The 18,361-nt window shown below is 57.8% G+C and overlaps 1 protein-coding gene across 2 annotated transcripts; it reads left to right on the top strand.

The window, feature by feature from the left end:
• The first annotated feature begins 2,999 nt into the window (after nt 1-2,999).
• On the top strand, nt 3,000-16,719 carry LOC101947403 (cytoglobin-1-like). 2 transcript variants are annotated; one of them, XM_024109801.3, is made up of 6 exons: nt 3,000-3,177; nt 3,494-3,816; nt 10,766-10,873; nt 11,916-12,036; nt 12,686-12,766; nt 13,556-16,719. In XM_024109801.3, the coding sequence occupies exons 2-6, from the start codon at nt 3,584-3,586 to the stop codon at nt 13,679-13,681; spliced, it is 669 nt and encodes a 222-aa protein (XP_023965569.2). In that variant the 5' UTR covers nt 3,000-3,177; nt 3,494-3,583; the 3' UTR covers nt 13,682-16,719. The 2 variants fall into 2 exon arrangements, with proteins under 2 accessions (XP_023965569.2, XP_023965570.2); XM_024109802.3 differs by lacking the exon at nt 3,000-3,177 and adding an exon at nt 3,187-3,331.
• The last annotated feature ends 1,642 nt before the right edge of the window (nt 16,720-18,361 follow it).

The raw sequence follows: 18,361 nt of genomic DNA on the forward strand, positions 1-18,361 counted from the left end.
GAATTGGTTTGGTGTGGTCCCCAACACAAGGAGGTCTCCCCTCACCCACCTCATCTCTGGCGCAGAATCCGTTAGGCCTACTTTTTAGAAACAGGTTGATTTAATGAACGGCATTGGGGGAGAGGTGGGGAAGACCCTGTAAAACAGGCTGTCGAGTTTTAAAAAACACGCACTTGGCCAGATCTGGGGTGACACCCCCCCCCCCCCGGCCCCAAGATCTAGGCGGCTCACAGGTCCGTCGCCAGCGTGTACGTCTGTGCCCTGCTGGTGTGCCGCGAGGCTCGGGGGGGGGGGGGGGCGCGGGAGAAGGCTGCAAGGCGGGCAGGCCGCGCGCCAGAGAGCACGCCGACCTTTGGGGAGCGGACGCAGATGGCAGGAGATAAGTTTGAAGAAATCCAGGCCGAGCTGGAATTCTCCTGAGCCCGCGGGGGGGAGGCTGCCCGGCGGACGGAAAACTCCCCGGGGGACGGCAGCCTGCTTGTTAGCAGGGCTGTGACAGGCCTTTTTCTGGGTCCCACTCTGGGGCAGGCATCCCAGAATGCACTGCAGTGAGCAGGGTGGGAGTGGGGGTAGTAAGATTGGTTTAGCAGTTGCCGGGGGTGTGAGGGGGGGCGTTAAACTCTGAGTTTCAGCAGCTCTGGGTCCAAGTCCCAGCACCCTGTTAGACCTTGGGCAAGTCACTATCCAGGCTCTGTGACTCAGTTTCCCCATCTGTACAATGGCGCAGTGCAGTGGCTAGGGCACTGGAGGAGGAGGAGGCAGGATATCTGGGTTCTATTCCTGGCTCTGTTTTTGAGTGACCTTTGGATAAGTCGTCCCGCACCCACCCGGCTCTGTGCCTCAGTTTCCCCATCTGTAAAACAGACACACTACTTCCCAGGAGTGCTTTAAAAATACCCAGAATTCTCTGTTTCCTGGCACCAGTAAGGGGAGGGGGATGTCTGCAGATTTTCCCAGCAGGCACCAGTGGTGCCCATAGTTGGGCAGCAGGGTAGGGGTGGAGAAGGGCCCACGGGGAGTGACTCTAGCAGATGGAACCTGCAAGGAGCTGTTTATTTGCACCTAGTTCTGCGCTGGAGGAGGGGGCAGGTTAATGGGCTAGGCCCCCCCGCCTCTGAGCCATACCAGCAAGGGGACACCCCTCTCCCAGGGCATGGGGGGGGGGGTCAGAAACTATGGTGGGGGGTGCAGACCACATGGATCTACCTCAGGAGAATGGGGTGGATTCAGAGCACGTGAGGCCAGCGAGAGGGAGCCTGAACCAATGCAAAGTGCCCAAGACTCATGCACCCCAGCCCCTATGTCCCCCCCCAGTCCTATGCCCCCCCCAGCCACAGCACACTGTGGGAGCTGCCCAGCCGTCCCCTGGGCCCCTCCCAACCCAAGGTACGGATCCTGATTCCAAGTCAGCCAGGTGTAAACGGGCACAGAATGCATCCGGATGTATTTAACACTGACTCTTACTGGTCAAGAAGCATCAGTTGAAATTAACAAAAATGCCCAGGGCCACATTGTGTATTTTTTTTTTTACTGACATTTCCCCCCTCTACCCGCCCCCCCCCCCAAAAAAAAACGACGTCACGGATCCGTCGCTGATCTGGGGGTTGGCAGTTGTCACGGCACTTCTGACGCCTACCAGATGCAGCCATGGGACTGATTAATGTCCTCCTGCTGGAGTCAGTGGACAACACCCTCAGGGCCCACCGAGGGCACAAGCAGCCCCCCACCAAAATTCCCCCTATGCCGGGGATCTACTCTGGCCAGTGTGGAGCTGGTGTCAGGGATCCCTGCTTGAGTTGAAGGTGGGGGCCTGGCTGGAGCGCCCTGCACTGCGGCTTTTCTCTGCCCCCAGGGGGCAGAGCATGAATTAGAGCAACCCCGAGGCTGCTCTAACATTCACCACAGGCCAGACCTGGAATACAGGGAGCGCAAAGCAGAACTCAAAAGGCACCTGCCCCCACGTGCCGGGCTGGGGAACCTGGGAATCGGGCCCTCAGAATACAGCAGCGTAATAATAATTCAAGACACCTCCCTCCAGTAAAGCAAACCCAGCTCAGGTGATCTCCTCCCAGATAAACATCCAGCTTGATCTGACCCCAATGCACAGGGTCAAAGACCCAAACCATATCCATCTGCTGGCAGCTCCTGGGGCCTGCATGGACTAAGTTTGCTGGCCCTTGGCCTGGTTCCTACTGGACACGTGTCCGCCCTACCCACCCGAGCTGGCTCTGGTTGGCCCAGTCCAAGGCCAGCCGGGACCATTCGATCATCAGTCTGATCTCCAGGCTGTTAAATTTTCCCCGGCTCCCCATGTATGGAGCCTGATCACTTACACTGGCCTATCCAGCCTGTCTTGCGTTTGTTCCCAGCGTTCGTCATCCTGACTGGGAAAAAACCGGGGTCTTATTTCCAGTCGGAATGTGTCTAGCTTCAGCTGCCAGCGGTGATTTTTGTTCTGTCTCTGCTAAACACACGAGCCCTTTAAAGCCCAGGATGTTTGCCCAGTATACGCTGTGCTCAAGTAACCAGGGCCATAGACGCGGTAAAATCAGGTCACCTCTTGATCTTCTTTGTGATAAGCCAGCTGGAGCGTCGTAAAATCTCTCTCTCTCCCGCGGGCATCTTCTCCCGCTCTTGAATCATTTTTGTGGGTCTTCTCTGCGCCCGCCCCAATGTTGCAACAGGTGTGTTTAAATGCGCCCCCTCCACCCCAGAGCTGGGCGCAGCATCCCAGGCCCGGGCTCACCGACACCGCCTCGCTCCTGGTCTAGATAACACTTAGTCCTGCCAGGAGTGCAGGGGACTGGACTAGATACCTCTCGAGGTCCCTTCCAGTCCTGCGAGTCTATGAATGCTGTGATTATTTCTATGCAGCTACCAAGAAGCCGCGTCCCGAGAGCTTGTTATCAGCCGCAGGCCCAGGACGGCGAGCGTTTGGCTGGGGAGCTCCCCCCACCACCACGTGCGCTGAGTAGGAGACCTGACACTCCCATTCATTATGTTTAGATCAGGGCTCAGCCTGCGCTGTCTAGGACCCTGGAGCGGCTGGACCGTTCAGCTCTGTACAAATACAATCCACCTGCACGCGTGAGCTTCAAACACACCCAGGCGCGCGCCGCTGGCCTCTTTCACCATCTCCAGCAGCCTCCCGGTCGCCCGGGGTGGGGGGCTCTCAGGGTAGGTGGATGAGACTGCATCGGGGGTCCCCGTTATCAGGGCGTTGGCTGGGAGCGTTTGGGGTTTCAGGGCCCGATCCCCAGTGGGTGTAAATCACCGATACTCAGCCAACTTGGAAGGAGCTAATTTATGCCAGCTGTTCTTCAGGCTGAAGGTCTGTTTCCCTTTAGATCGTTAGCTAGTTCCTGGTGCTTTGAGCTCCGAGCTCTGCCCTTGGGTACACGCTCTGGGGCTTCTGTCCCAGAGGCGGTACTAAGGTTTAAATTCAGTCCAGCGGCAGGTTCTTAACTCATTTGTTGTATCTCTATCTGTCTAGCTGGTTTGGAAGATCCAGGAATAGAACCCAGGAGTCCGGCCCCCCGACCCCCTGCAGCTCTGCTGGGGTGGGTTTTAGTCCCCTCTCGGGATGGGGTGCGCTCTGTCGGGTTCTGGGATCGCCCCGGGGAAAACCATCTCGGAGTCCAAGCGGAGCCCGTCGTCGGAAAACCTAGCGGCGCCGAAAGCGGGCCCGGAGCACGGAGGCGACGGGCTGGGGGCAGGTCCCTTTCCGCTGGCGGACGCGCAGAAGGAGCGGATCCAGGAGTCCTGGCGGATCCTGCACGACAATATCGCTCGGGTCGGCATCATTGTCTTTATCAGGTGAGCGAAGCTGCAGGTTTGGGGTGGTTGACACGGGTCCAGACGCCCCCGATCTGTGTGATCCCCGCTCCCCTCCCTGGTGCTGTCCTGGAGTCCGGCTCGCTCTGGGTGCCTGGGGATGTTGCTGGTGAGGGACAGTTTTTGCCACCGAAGAAAATCCCCCGACTGGTTTGGTTGGTAAGAAGCCGATGGGAGTTTCTTGGCTTTAAAAAGTTCCGTGTTTCTAGCAAAGTGAGTTCGGAGCTGGTGTGCGTCTAGCTCTCCGGTGTTCAAGGGGGCACTAAGGAACCCACAGGCCCAGACCCCCAACTGATGTCAGTCGGCATCGCTCCTTTGACTTCCGTGGAGCGCGGGCCCATTCACACCAACTGGGGGATCTGACTCCGATGGGGCCGAACCTGTTTACACTGGCTACGGATCTGGTCTGACTCCACTGGAACGCTGCCCGTTTGCACTAGCTGGGGATGTGTGGCCGTGGTGCCGGTCTGGAGCCAGCCTTCGAGATCACCACTGATCTGTAAGGAGGAAGCCCTGGCACAAGTCTTTGGGTCTCACTCTTAGCGGCAAATTGTTTCCAGCCTTGCGCCAGTGTTTATTCTGCATTTCACATTCGAACACTAGCGCTGTCAGTTTTGATTCCTGGGTTCTGTTCCCACCTCTGGGAGGGGAGTGGGGTCTAGTGGTTAGAGGAGGGGGGCTGGGAGCCAGGACTCCTGGGTTCTATCCCAGCTCTGAGAGGGGAGTGGGGTTGGGAGGGGCTGGGAGCCAGGACTCCTGGGTCCTATTCCCAGCTTTGGGGTGGGGAGGAACAGTAGCTAGTGATTACAGCAGAGGCGGAACTGGGTTCCAGGACTCCTGGGTTCTATACTTAGTTCTGGGAGGTGAGTGGGGTCGAGCGTTACCCCAGGGGAGAACAGGATGCCTGGGTTCCGTTCCGACACTGACTCACTGTGTGACGCTGGGCAATTCTCCCCTCTCCCTGCCTCAGTTTCCCCAGAGGTATGGAGACTGGCTTGTGGTGCTGAACGCATGCGTGTCTGTAAAGCGCTTTTGGACTCTTGGCTAGACATAGCCAGCCGCAGTTTATCATTGTAATACGCTCAAGCAAATACTTGTCAGTCAGCGCACTTGTGGGGCTCTCTCTGAATTAATAATCTTTGCGATTACTGGGGGGCTGCTCATCCCGTGCTCTCAAAGCCCTTCCCGAAGGAAAGGTCAGTATCCTTATTGCCTTCCTAATAGAAGGGGGAACAGAGGCACAGAGAGGGATCTGCCCAAAGTTAGTGACAGGGCTCAGAACAGAACCCAGGAGTCCTGACTCCCAGGCCCCACCCCCATTGCTCCAGCCACAAGACCAAATACCCTTATAAGACATGGGACGAGAACCCCAAAATCCTTATGCTGAGCCCTGCTACTCTAACCGCTCCTCTCCCAGAAAGAACCCAGGAGTCCTGTCACCCAGGCCCCTTGGCTCTAACCACTAGACCCCACTCCCCACCCAGAGCAGGGAGAGAACCCAGGAGTCCCGCCTCCTCGTCCCCCCTTACTCTTACCATTAGCTGCTGCTTTGTTTGGCTGGATCAAGCATTGGAGGGGGGAGGTCAGAGGGGACAGTTGGATACTTAGCGCTGGGGAAGTCTGACCCGCAGCCTGCCAGCTGCCACTCATCCACAGAGCTTGCGCCCACCCCGGCCCACGTGCCTCAGTGGCAGCCCGTTAAGGTACCCCAGGCACTTTCCCCTGGAGTCAGCGAGTTGTCGCAGCTTCGCCAGCGCTAAGGTCCCCCGAATCACCAGCGTGGCTTAGCTCCCCCCCCGAGATTTGAAAGGAGAGGACAGATTCTGGGCATTCCCCAGCATTTCCCTGCCGCCGGGAGGAGCGAGCGTCATTTCTGTTTAAAACGAGAGCCGAGGGACTCCCGAAATCCCCTGCCTCCCGCAGCTGGGACTTTGGGAAAAGACCCCAAATATCAGGAGACTCCTGACGAAATCACAACAGTTGGCGACGCGGATGTTGGCCGAATTCCCCGGAGGACAGAGAATAGCCAAGCCCCCCACCCTGGGGAGAGGCTCAGGGGCCGTTCGGGCTGCCAGAGCGGGGCAAAGGGCGCTGAGCGTGACGGAGAGCCAGGCCCAGAGGAGTTGGGGCAGAGAAACGGGCCTCTTTCAGGCTGCGTTCCTCCACCAGGAAGGGAGAAGAGGCACCAGCCGGGTTTAACTTTCCCCGGGCAGCGTGATCTGTAACCCCCACCCCCTTGGCTGTTTAGCTGGGAACTCCGGCCCCTCTCCCATGGCAGCTGAGCCCGTCCTGTGTTCCATATGGCATCAATTACTCCAATTACCCGCCTGCAGGGCTCCTGGCTAATCCAATAGGGGAAACAGCAAATTGATTGGAAACACGGCAAGCCTGTCCGATCGCATCAGCTGCCAAATGAGGGTCATTAGGGCCTGCTGGGAAACAAAGGCTGTGATTAGAGCTGGAGCGGGCGGGCTGGATCTCAGCACCCCTTAACTTGGGCCTCGTGCCCCTTATAGATTCATTAGGAGAAGGATGCAAATTGCACGGCGCAGACCCCGGGCGAGATCAGGACCCCGTTGCGCCGGGCGCTGCGCAGACTCCGGGCGAGATCAGGACCCCGTTGCGCCGGGCGCTGCGCAGACCCCGGTCAAGATTAGGGCCCCGTCGCGCCGGGCGCTGCCCAGACCCCAGCCAAGATCAGGACCCCATCGTGCCGGGCGCTGCACAGACATCCAGTGAAAGCTAGTACCTGCCCTAAAGAGCTCACAATCTAAATACCCAAAGGTTGGGAAGGGAAACTGAGGCACGGAGCTGGAAAATGACTGGCCCCCAGTCACCCGACAGATCAGTGGCAAAACCAGGGATAGAAGCCAGTCGCCCTGTGCTCTATCCCGTTCCCTAGTAGGACAGGGTGCATCTGGCAGGCAGGACTGTAGGGGAGAGCCCTTCCCACAGCGTGCCCGGGGCCAGTGTTGTAGGGTAAAAGGCCTGTGTTTGCCTGACAACCGCACGGCTTATGAACCCTGACATCCCTGTCCTCTGCTCTCGCCGGCCAGTGGCTCAAAGAGCCCAACAGCCGAAGGATTGCAGCCCCTTCTCATCCTGGCTTGAGGTGTGTTTCTTTCTAAGTCACGGGTTCCCGCGCCCTAGCTCGCCCCATCCAGCAGGATCTCAAAGGACTTTACAATAGAGGTCAGTGGCGTTATCCCCATTTGACAGATGGGGAAACTGAGGCACGAGGCAGGGGAAGGGTCAATCCACTAGGCCACGTTGATTTCTGTTCTACTCTCAGCAGGTCGCACTCCCCAGGCCTTGGTATCTCAGGCCAGTCTCTTTCTCTCCTGCTGGGGGTTTGCTCCCCCAGCTCCCTGGTCTTCTCCATCCATGGGGCTGCATTCCCAGGCGAACTCTCCTTGGTCCTAGCCCCGGCCCTTCCCCCAAGCGCTCCCGCCCCTCCACCTGGAGAGGTGAGCTGAGGCTGGCACAGGACAGCTGCCCCCTCCCCCCCCCATGTAAAGGACCAGCCGCCCTGGGGTTGGATTCTGCAGTGCGACGAACCAGGAGCCCTGACGTGACGACCGCCTTTCGCTCCGTCTTAGCAACCGGATTCTGCACCAACACGGCCTCCCACCCCCGCCAGCCCCGTTGCAGCGCCAGCAATAAACCGTGGCACGGTCAGGTCTGCAGAAAGGGCACGGCCCAGGGGGTCACCCACTTCTGTGGCACCCCCAGGCGCCGGGGCGCCAATTAGCTTTCCTCCCCAGTGGGCAGCCCCGCGGATCTCGGTGGAAGCCGGGAGGGGGCGGGGGGAGTTTTATTTCATCCGTGCGGCTTTTCCTCCTCTCCTTTATTGGGCCGCTTTGCATAAAGGTTCATAATTAACCAGCACCAGGTCCCCCCCCCCCGCCCCCGCCCTCACAAATAAACGAAAGTGCAGGCCGTGTCACCAGCCGCCCACCGACTGAATCGGCCAAACTATGTGTCATAAACCCCTCTACTGCTCTGAGCCAGTGGGGATTTTCCACTTCTGGCCTTTTGGAGCATGCAGAGCCGAGTTCTATAGCCCAGCGCCTCTCTGGGGACTTGCCGGGTCTCGCAGAGGCTGAGGGATTAGCCCCAGGCGAGGAATTGCCCGTGATTCCCTTTCACTGAATTTGCTCAGCGCATAATCACAGACCATTAGACTGGGCATGTCATGGGGGGCCTTAAATCCAGGCCTCTCAAAGCACTTCACAAACAGCGGAAGGAAATCTCACCGACCCCAGGACGTGACCTGCTTTTACTGGTGGGGAAACTGAGGCATGGAGCGGTGAAAAAGCTTGCCCACAGTCACACAGCAAGTCTGAGGCACAGCTGGGGAGAGGACCCAGGAGTCCTGACGCTCACGGGGAGTCCGGGCCACAGCTGGCAGGGCCGGCTTTAGGAAGTGCGGGGCCCGATTCGAACAGTTTTGACGGGGCCCCAGCAGGGATGACTAAAAAAAAACCACGTAAACAAACACATGGGGCTTGTACTCACCGGGCGGCGCTCCTAGTCTTCGGCGGTGGGTCCTTCACTCGCTCCGGGTCTTCGGTGGCACTGAAGGACCTGCCGCTGAAGTGCTGCCGAAGACCCGGAGCGAGTGAAGGACCTGCCGCCGAAGTGCCGCTGAAGATCCGGAGCGCTGCCGGGTGAGTAAAAATTAAAAAGGAGCCTCTAGCCAGGGAAGGGATTCTCGGCCACTTGCCCCCACACCGGCGGCTCTGCCACTGGGCGCGGGGCCCTCTTAGGCGCGGGGCCCGATTCCGGGGAATTGGTGGAATTGGCCTAAAGCCGGCCCTGACAGCTGGGGAGGGGACCCAGGAGTCCTGACGCTCACGGGGAGTCTGGGCCACAGCTGGGGATGGGACCCAGGAGTCCTGACACTCACGGGGAGTCTGGGCCACAGCTGGGGAGGGGACCCAGGAGTCCTGACGCTCACGGGGAATCCGGGCCACAGCTGGAGAGGGGACCCAGGAGTCCTGACGCACACAGGGAGTCTGGGCCACAGCTGGGGAGGGGACCCAGGAGTCCTGACGCTCAGTGAGTGAGTCTGGGCCTCAGCTGGAGGACGGTGTCCAGTTCTGGGCGCCGCGCTTCAGGAGAGACGTGGGCAAATTGGAGAGAGCCCAGAGGAGAGCAACAAAAAGAATCCAAGGTTCAGCAAACCTGCCCTAGGAGGAGAGGTTAAAAAACCGGGGCCTGTTTAGTCTGGAGAAAAAAGACTGAAGGGGGGATCTGAGAACCGTCGTCAGATACGTCAAGGGCTGTTCTAAAGAGGACGAGGATCAGCTGTTCTCCATGTCCACCGATGGCAGGACAAGACCTAACGGGTTAATCCACAGCCCGGGAGATTGAAGTGAGCTATTAGGAGAAACTTTCTAACTCTCCGGGGAGGGAAGCTCCGGAACAGGTGTCCGAGGGAGGTTGTGGGATCCCCGTCACCGGAGGGTTTTCAGAACTGGACGGACCAACCCCGGTTGGGGCTGGCCTAGGTTTACTCGGCCCGGCCTCAGCGCAGGGGACTGGATCTGATGACCTCCTGAGGTCCCTTCCAACCCCACATTTCTGATACTGATCGGGCCGGACTCTGCTTAGCCGGCAAAAGCCAACAAGCTTCAAACCCTGTGGCACCGCTGCCTGGAATTTGCTGCTGCCTTCCACTGAACACAAGCAGCTGTGAATCGGGTTCCCCCCCCCGCCGTGCCGCATGGGGCGAGGTGCTGACAGATGGCTCTCCCAGAGCTCCCCTGTGCAGAGCAATCACTCGCCCAAGAGCGCTGTGTTTAGCACGGATGCTTGCGGAGCATCCCCCGAAGCGCTTCGTGCGGAGCGTTAGCCCAGCTGTGCGCTTGTTTCTGTGGGGCTCGGCAAAATGGGGCCCCGCAAGCGGACAGGAGCCTTCTTATCCAGTCTGTCTACATTAGGGCTACTGGATTACGGTAGCACCCACAGGCTGCATCTGAGATCGGGGCCCCGTCGGGCCGGGCGCTGCCCAGATACACAGCAACCGAGATCGGGGCCCCGTCGCGCCGGGCGCCGCCCAGACACACAGTGACCAAGATCGGGGCCCCGTCGCGCCGGGCGCCGCCCAGACACACAGTGACCAAGATCGGGGCCCCGTCGCGCCGGGCGCTGCCCAGACACACAGTGACCAAGATTGGGCCCCGTCGCGCCGGGCGCTGCCCAGACACACAGTGACCGAGATCAGGGCCCCGACGCGCCGGGCGCTGCCCACACACACAGTGACCGAGATCAGGGCCCCGTCACGCCGGGCGCTGCCCACACACACAGTGACCAAGACCGGGGCCCTGTCGCACTGGGCACTGCCCGGACACACAGTGACTGAGGTCTTGGCACTGCCTGGCACAGTGAGGCCCCAGTCTTGCTTGGCACCTCTCGACATGACAGTAATATGGGCAATGAATGATAAAAGGGAATTCCAGTATCTCACCAAACCCTGTGAAAAGGTGTGTGGTCTGAGCCCCTTAGTGTTCCGGGCCCAGGAGCCAGGACTCCTGGGTTCCATGCCTGGCTCTGGGAGGGGAGTGGGGTCTAGTGGTTACAGCGGGGGGGCTGGGAGGCAGGGCTCCTGGGTTCTGCTCTGGGAGGGGAGGGCTGCTCTGCCAGTTACACGAGGGGCACTTAGGATTCTTGGGTTCTCTCCTGGTCACTTCCGAGGTCAAGTCACTTCCCACGTTGCCATCTGCGCAGGCAGGTGACCGGCTCCCACCTTTGCGATGTGCTGTGGAGGGGGAAGGGGCAGGATACGTGGCAGAGGGTTATTTTGACACCACCACTAGGGGTCACGCCCGTGCACGTCACCCAGCTGCCCTGTGGTACAAAAAGACCCAGTGAAACGGCTCGTGCGTGTGCCCGATCCCCCTGAGTCTGTCTCCTCTCCCCCGCTCAGGTTATTCGAGACCCACCCCGAGTGCAAAGACGTCTTCTTCCTCTTCCGGGACATCGAGGACCTGGAGCAGCTCAAGATGAACAAGGAACTGCGAGCCCATGGCCTGAGGTGGGTCCCTGTGGGGGTGCCAGGGAACCCGCTACCACGCCAGGCCCGAGCTCCTGGGTCTGTGAGGGCGCGGCCCTTGGGGCACAAGGCTAATGCAAGTGGCTGAACGACAGGAACCAGGACTCCTGGGTTCTATTCCTGGATCTCAGAGGTGAGGGAAGTGGTGTCTAGTGGTTAGAGCAGGAAAGAGGCTGGGAACCAGGACTCCTGGGTTCTATTCCTGGATCTCAGAGGTGAGGGGAGTGGGGTCTAGTGGTTAGAGCAGGAAAGAGGCTGGGAACCAGGACTCCTGGGTTTGTTCCTGGATCTGGGCAGGGAGCGGCGTCTCACCTCCCCATGCTGGCTAGCGTGGAAAGGGGAGCTGCTCCCCAAAACGAGGGTGGGCTCTCCCACCAGACCCGGTTTTGAATGGTAAAGTAATCAAGCCATGGAAATGAGAGGGGTCTGAGACAGGGAGGGTAAGGGCTGGAGTCAGTCCCATAAGGGGTGCCCAACCGTGGTATGGGGTGGGGGGCATGGGAAGAAAGTTGGAGGGGTTGGAGAGGAGCCAGGGGGAGCTTTGGGGGGCTGGGAACAGAACTGTGGGGGGCTGGGGGGAGCTGGTTAGTCAGTTAATTTGCTAGATGGATATTATTACTGTCTGAAGAACAAGGCCCTGACGTCTGCAGACCAGCCCTTGTTAGCCTGTGGAACTCCCTGCCAAAGAACGTTACTGAGCCAGGGCGATGCTAGACCTGTGCCCGGGGCTTGCTTTACAGAGGTGCTGAGCACCCACAACTCACTGTGCAGCCAGTGGCAGCTACCAAGGCTCAGAGCCTCTGGACATGAGGCCTGAGGGTTCTTCATGTTCATGCATCAGGGCATTGGTGCTGGAGGGGGTCAGGAAGGAATTTCTCCTGGCGTAAGGTGGGCTCCCCCAGCTTTGGCAGGCTAGAGGGCTGGGTGTTGGCAGAGTATGGCACATCTCCCGCATACTTCTCTGACCCCTGAGGAGCGATGCAGCCACGCCCCCAATCCAACGCTTGATTCTCCCCCACCCCAGGGTGATGTCCTTCATTGAGAAAAGTGTGGCCCGGCTGGACCAAGAGGACAAGCTGGAACAGCTGGCCTTCGAGCTCGGCAGGAGTCATTACAGATACAACGCCCCTCCCAAATACTATGAGGTGAGCACCCCAGGGACCCGGTGGCAGGGTAGGGGGCGGACCTCCCCATTCTGTGGGGAGTGGGGGGAGCTCTTGTGGGATCTGCTTACCCCCGTGGGTGTTTGGAACCAGGCACTGCCGTTCTGTGCAGGAGGGTATCCCAGAGTGCATTGCACCATAGTAGCAGGATGAGAGCCATTTCCCCAGCACATTCCAGTACAAAGCAATTTTCCCAGCATGCTCTGGTACAAACAGTTTTTTCCCATCATGCACTAGTATAAACAGCATACTCCAGTACAAACCACTGTTCCCCCACAGTTCACCAGTTCGAACCGATTTCCCCAGCATGCACTGGTACAAACTGCTTCCCCCCCCCCACCCCCTTCATGCTCCAGTACAAATGGCGTTTTCCACCGTTCACCAGGACGCACCAGTTTTCCCAGTCCCAGTATACCCTGGTGCGAACCGATTTCCCCACAATCCACCAGTGCAAACCGCTTTTCCCAGCACATCCCAGTAGGAACCACTTCCCCCCAGCAATTTGTGAGTATGGATTGGCAATCTGTGTGGACGGTGGTGCCCAGCCACGTCCGGATCCATCTGTAGCCCGGGCAGGGAAGGGCTGGGGCTGGCGCCTCCCTCTGACCCCGCCTCGGCTCTCTGTTTCCAGTACGTGGGCATCCAGTTTATCAGCACCGTGCAGCCCATCCTCAAGGAGCGCTGGACGCCGGAAGTGGAGGAGGCCTGGCAGGTAGGGAGCAGCTCCGCGGTTGGCCCTCTCCCATGCTGCCGCTGGCAGAGGTCCCGTCCGCGCTTGGGTGGGCTGGACCCCTTCATCCTGCCCTGAGCCCTTTGTGTGGGGCTCCCGCCGTCAGCTGCAGCCAGAGGGGAACTAGACGGGGCCGCTTGAGGGGCTTATGGGGGGGCTTTGCCCTCCTGGTTGGCCTAGTAGTGGGTTTGGAGCCCAGTTCTCAGCAACACACAGACTCCTCTGGCAGCATCCAGGGGCCTTGATGTGGATTGAAAAGATCCACTGATGATCCACCCCATACAGGCCTCCCCAGGGCCCACGAGGGGCGGATCGGGGGCGTGGCCGGAGCGCACTGCGCTGTGGCTATTCGCTGCCCCCCCAGGGCCCACAGGGGATGGAGTGTGACTTAGAGCAGCCCTCAGGCTGCCCTAACTGGGGACTGGGCTAGGCCCTGCACGGTGTATTCAGGGAGTACAAAGGGGGCTGTATTGCAATACAGATCACGCAGAGGGACTATCCTGCCAGCCCCTGCAGCCTTGGGCTGGAGCATGCTCAATGCAGACGGAATCTTTGGGGAATTTAGTTGCCAAACTCTAACCAGTCTCTACTGAGCACATGCGAACTGAGATCCCCGCCCCCCCCCAAAGCTTCTAACTTAGCCAGATATGAGTGGATTGTCACAGGGAGGGCAAAAGGCACCTCCCTGGCCCCAGGGCGACCATGCACCAACCAGCCGCCCGGCCAGGCCTGCTTCACCCCTTGTGCATTCTCTCTCCCCTCCCCTTGCAGAGTCTGTTCAAGTACCTGACAGCCACGATGAAACGGGGGTACTACGAGGAAGAGGAGAAATCGGGCAGCATCAAATCCCCTGCCTTGAAGAAACCCGGGACTGGATCCATCCTGAACAGCATATAGGTCCAAGAGCGGGCGGCGTAGCGCTTGGCTTGGCTTGCTGTGATATTCCCATAGGACCTCTCCTTCCCCCTGTGCACAAGGAACTGCCCTTGCTTGTTACTTTCACAGACTGTGATTCCAGCTGAATCCAGTTGTGATTCCAGCGCAGAGGCCGGATTTTTGCTGCTGGTCGGAGGCCCCATCTGTGTAGCCGGGGTCCCCCCCCAGGGGTCGCCACAGCAGGTAGAGGCAGTAAACTATCTCTGAACCCTTTCTACTTTGGGTATAGGCAGTTCTGGGTGAGCTTCCTGGAAGGGAAAAGGGGCCGAGAACAGGAGTCGGCTTTAGAGACCGGCGTGAGGGCCTTGATTTCTATATATGGACTGTTATCCGCCTGGCCCGTCTAGCAGCGCCGGGGAAGGGGTTAAACATCCCCCGAGTTGGCAGAGCGGCAGTGTTAAAGGTGACTCGCGAAGGGAAATGAAATTGGGGTGGGTGCCCTCTCCCCGTTTGGCTTCTTTACAATGGATCCAGACACCCTGAGAAATTAAACTCAGTCCGCCCCAGCTGCCAAATGGGAAGAACAACCATTTCTGGCAAGCTGGTAACAGTCTACTACCGCTGCCAGCTCTGGGAGTGACTCTGTTAGCTTGAGTGGTGGAGGCCTGTGCTGAGGTAGGGACAGACAGAATGGGAGACAAGGAGACAATCTGGGCAGGTTCAAACCTGGTTGATGACCCTGTACTGGGTGCCGGTGTAAAACTGATGCTGGAGAGGGGCAGTGAAATCACGTGGACCTCAGGGAGAAGGGGCAATAGAACAGACATAACTTTACGCTGTGGTTAAAGCACTGGCCAGGGATGCAGGAGACCAAGGGTCACTCCCCACCTCTGCTACAGCTTCCCTGTGTGACCTTTGGCAAGTTACTTCATCTTTCTAGGCCTGGGTCCGTCCCCCCCCAGTCTGTACAGTGACTGTGCCTTTGCCCGGTTAGACTGGAAGCTGTTTGGGGCAGGGGCAGTCTCCCATGGGGCCCTGATCTCAGTTTGAGATGACAGCACAGCAAGTTTTGACAGTAGAAACATTGACCTGGCAATCTACCCGGCAGGACTCGATGGAGAACTAGCCCTGGGGCTGGTCTAGGCACAAAAATTACACCAATTTAACTAAACCCCCCGCCCCCAAAATTCAAAGCCAACTTCGTTAAATGAGTGCAAACCCACCTTAACGATTATTTATTATTTGTATTATGGTAGCACCTACGAGCCCTAGCCATGGACCACGCCCCCTTTGTGCCAGGCGCTGTACATTTTTATTGCTATTACATGTATTACAGTAGCGCCTTGGCGCCCCAGTCATGGAACAGGCCCCCCACAGTGCCAGGCGCTGTACATATTTATTGCTATTACATGTATTACGGTAACACCTTGGCGCCCCAGTCACGGAACAGGCCCCCGCACTGTGCCAGGCGCTGTACATTTTTATTGCTATTACATGTATTACGGTAACACCTTGGCGCCCCAGTAACGAAACAGGCCCTCCCACTGTGCCAGGTGCTGTACATATTTATTGCTATTACATGTATTACGGTAACACCTTGGCGCCCCAGTCACGGAACAGGCCCCCCCACTGTGCCAGGCGCTGTACATTTTTATTGCTATTACATGTATTATAGTAACACCTTGGCGCCTCAGTCACGGAATAGGCCGCCCACTCTGCCAGGCGCTACCGCTGTCAAGATTTTTGTGGGCTTGGGGGCAAAGGAGAGTTTTAAGGGGAGCTTAGAAGGCGAACAATGAAGTGGCTTGAATTCAAACTGGCTCTGAATGGTTCCGCGGCAGCGGGGGACTTCCTCTGTGTCAGGCGCTTTCCCCTCCCTTAGTGCCTTGAACATCCGTATCTCACAGTCCCTATGTGAGGGAAGGAAATGCGGGTATCCCCCATTACACAGATGGGGAAACCGAGGCCCAGATCCACAGAGGTATTTAGCTTCCTAACTTTATTTGAAATCAGTGGAAGTTAGGCACCTAAATACCTTTGAGGGTCGGAGACATCAGGTCACACAGAGAGCCTGTGACATTTAAGCTAAGCGGCTATAAACTAGGTTGAAATCTGTATCCATCCTAAAGAAGCATTTTCACCGTCAGATTGACGCTCACGACACAGACACGCCCTTCGGCCCCATGACACCCCCCCCACACACACACTCCAAACGCAGGAATTAACTCAAGCGCAAAAAGCCAAATCCCCACCCGGCAGAATTTTCACCCCAGAAACGGAGAACGCCATGAAATCCACTAGGGACAAGGCTATTGCTCATTTCACATGGCAGGCCCCCAAATTCCACAACGATGGGGAGCACTAGAAAACCGTAGGGCCTGGTCTACACATAGAGTTTGTCCTGGTATCACTCTATGGGTTCGGAATGTGATGTTTTTAACCGATATAGTTATACCGGTATAAACCGTAGTGTGGATGCAGTTATACTGGTATAAAGGGGCCTTAAACCAGTATTATTCTCCATCATGTACGGAACTAGCTGTGGGAGTAAAGTGGTCACGACCGTGTTAATTGGGTTCCCTGGAACATAAGAACATAAGAACGGCCCTACTGGGTCAGACCAAAGGTCCATCTAGCCCAGTGTCCTGTCTCCCGACAGTGGCCAATGGCAGGTGCCCCAGAGGGAATGAACAGAACAGGGAATCATCAAGTGATCCATCCCCTGTCGCCCATTATCTGGCAAACAGAGCCTAGGGACACCATTCCTGCCCATCCTGGCTAATAGCCATTGATGGACCTATCCTCCATGAACTTATCTAGTTCTTTTTTTAACCCTGTTATAGTCTTGGCCTTCACAATATCCTCTGGCGAGGAGTTCCACAGGTTGACTGTGCGTTGTGTGAAGAAATACTTCCTTTTGTTTGTTTTAAACCTGCTGCCTATTAATTAACCTGGAGTATTGTGGGCTTACCCTCTCTCTGTTTCACCGTCATCCCCCCCAACTCTCTTGCGATGCCATGAAATAAAGCAGCAACTTCCGCATTTGCGGGCGGACCTTTGATTTCTGCCCCTGCTGTCTGAGAGCAACTCTTGTCAGTTTCTCACGGCTGTTTCCACGGCTGGTGCTAATTCTCCTGCTTTGGGCCAGGTTCTTCCCTTCTGCCAGCGGTCATCCTCGATTAACCCCACGTCCCCCCGTCAGTCCTGGCCTCTAGGCCACCGCCAAGCGAGCAATATTCCGCTGATGCTTTTTGCTCTGCCACGGACACGTGGCCACGTCTCGCCTCGTCCCCTCATCCTGCGATGAACCCTGGCATGTTCTGCAGTTTCGGTGCCTCGTGCGCCCGCCTTCTAAACTTTCCCCTCCTGCTTTCTGAGCTGGTGACAAACTCCTGGAGGTTTGATTGCCGGGAAAATTGCTTTCGTTTGCAAGGCAGTAGCCGACGGAATGGTTGCTGCTAATCCTTGTTTTTTGCAGGAAGTGCCTCGATTCCCCCCTCCGGCGCTATCTTGTGTTTTGCCCCATCCCTGGGTTTGCAAGTTGCGAGGGAAAATACATCCACTCAGGGGCCTGCAGGCTGGGAACGGGTTGCTTTGCTTGATTGCATCACAACAGTGTGCGCGCGCTGGCCAAGTGGCGGGAAACTCCCTCGGCCTCTCTCCAAGGTCTTACAGGAAGGCTGCGGCCGAGCTGGAAAAGGGATGTCACACTCCCATATCCTAGGGTCAAGCCTTAACCTAACCTCTAGGGGGTGCCGGAAGTAAGGGGGGGAAGGTTAGAGCATGGCTCCATCCCATAATACTCTGGGCAACCTAGTTAACCCTATCACGACCGCAAAAGGACATTTGTACTGATGTCGCTGGGTCCACGCTGGTCCACTTGAATTGGCTCGGGACGCCTTTCTGACACAGACCAGGGCTAAGACAGACAGACGAGGGCACAGATCCAGTCTTTGTTTCCTCGGCAGGTCACCTTTCGACGCGCCCTCTGATCTGCACAGGGGCCAATTTTTTTCTATTTATTTATTTTTTGCTGCTGTCTTGCGACCTGGGCTCTCTTTGGGACCCAAACCGCTGCTTTCTCAACAGCTGTGCCGTGAGTCACCAAGTGGAGGGTTGGAGCTTTCAGCGGGTCGGGACAGTCCGTGCTGAGCTCCCAAATCTTCCAAAATGGGCGGCTGATTTTGAATGACTGGGTGCACGGCCCAGGACTCCTGGGTTCCATTCCCAGCTCTGGGAGGGAGTGGGATGGAGTGGTTAGAGCAGGGGGACTGGGTGTCAGGACTCCTGGGTTCCATTCCCAGCTCTGGGAGGGAGTGGGATGGAGTGGTTAGAGCCGGGGGACTGGGTGTCAGGACTCCTGGGTTCCATTCCCAGCTCTGGGAGGGAGTGGGATGGAGTGGTTAGAGCAGGGGGACTGGGTGTCAGGACTCCTGGGTTCCATTCCCAGCTCTGGGAGGGAGTGGGATGGAGTGGTTAGAGCCGGGGGACTGGGTGTCAGGACTCCTGGGTTCCATTCCCAGCTCTGGGAGGGAGTGGGATGGAGTGGTTAGAGCAGGGGGACTGGGTGTCAGGACTCCTGGGTTCCATTCCCAGCTCTGGGAGGGAGTGGGATGGAGTGGTTAGAGCCGGGGGACTGGGTGTCAGGACTCCTGGGTTCCATTCCCAGCTCTGGGAGGGAGTGGGATGGAGTGGTTAGAG

The sequence above is a fragment of the Chrysemys picta genome, chromosome 17, assembly GCF_011386835.1.
Source record: "Chrysemys picta bellii isolate R12L10 chromosome 17, ASM1138683v2, whole genome shotgun sequence".
Lineage (NCBI taxonomy): Eukaryota > Metazoa > Chordata > Testudines > Emydidae > Chrysemys > Chrysemys picta.

Coding starts and splice junctions, on each gene's coding strand:
- LOC101947403 (XM_024109801.3), top strand. CDS start 3,584: ATGGGGTGCGCTCTGTCGGGTTCTGGGATCGCCCCGGGGAAAACCATC. Junction 3,817..10,765: donor GGCATCATTGTCTTTATCAG/GTGAGCGAAGCT, acceptor TCCCCCGCTCAG/GTTATTCGAGACCCACCCCG. Junction 12,767..13,555: donor AAGTGGAGGAGGCCTGGCAG/GTAGGGAGCAGC, acceptor CTCCCCTTGCAG/AGTCTGTTCAAGTACCTGAC.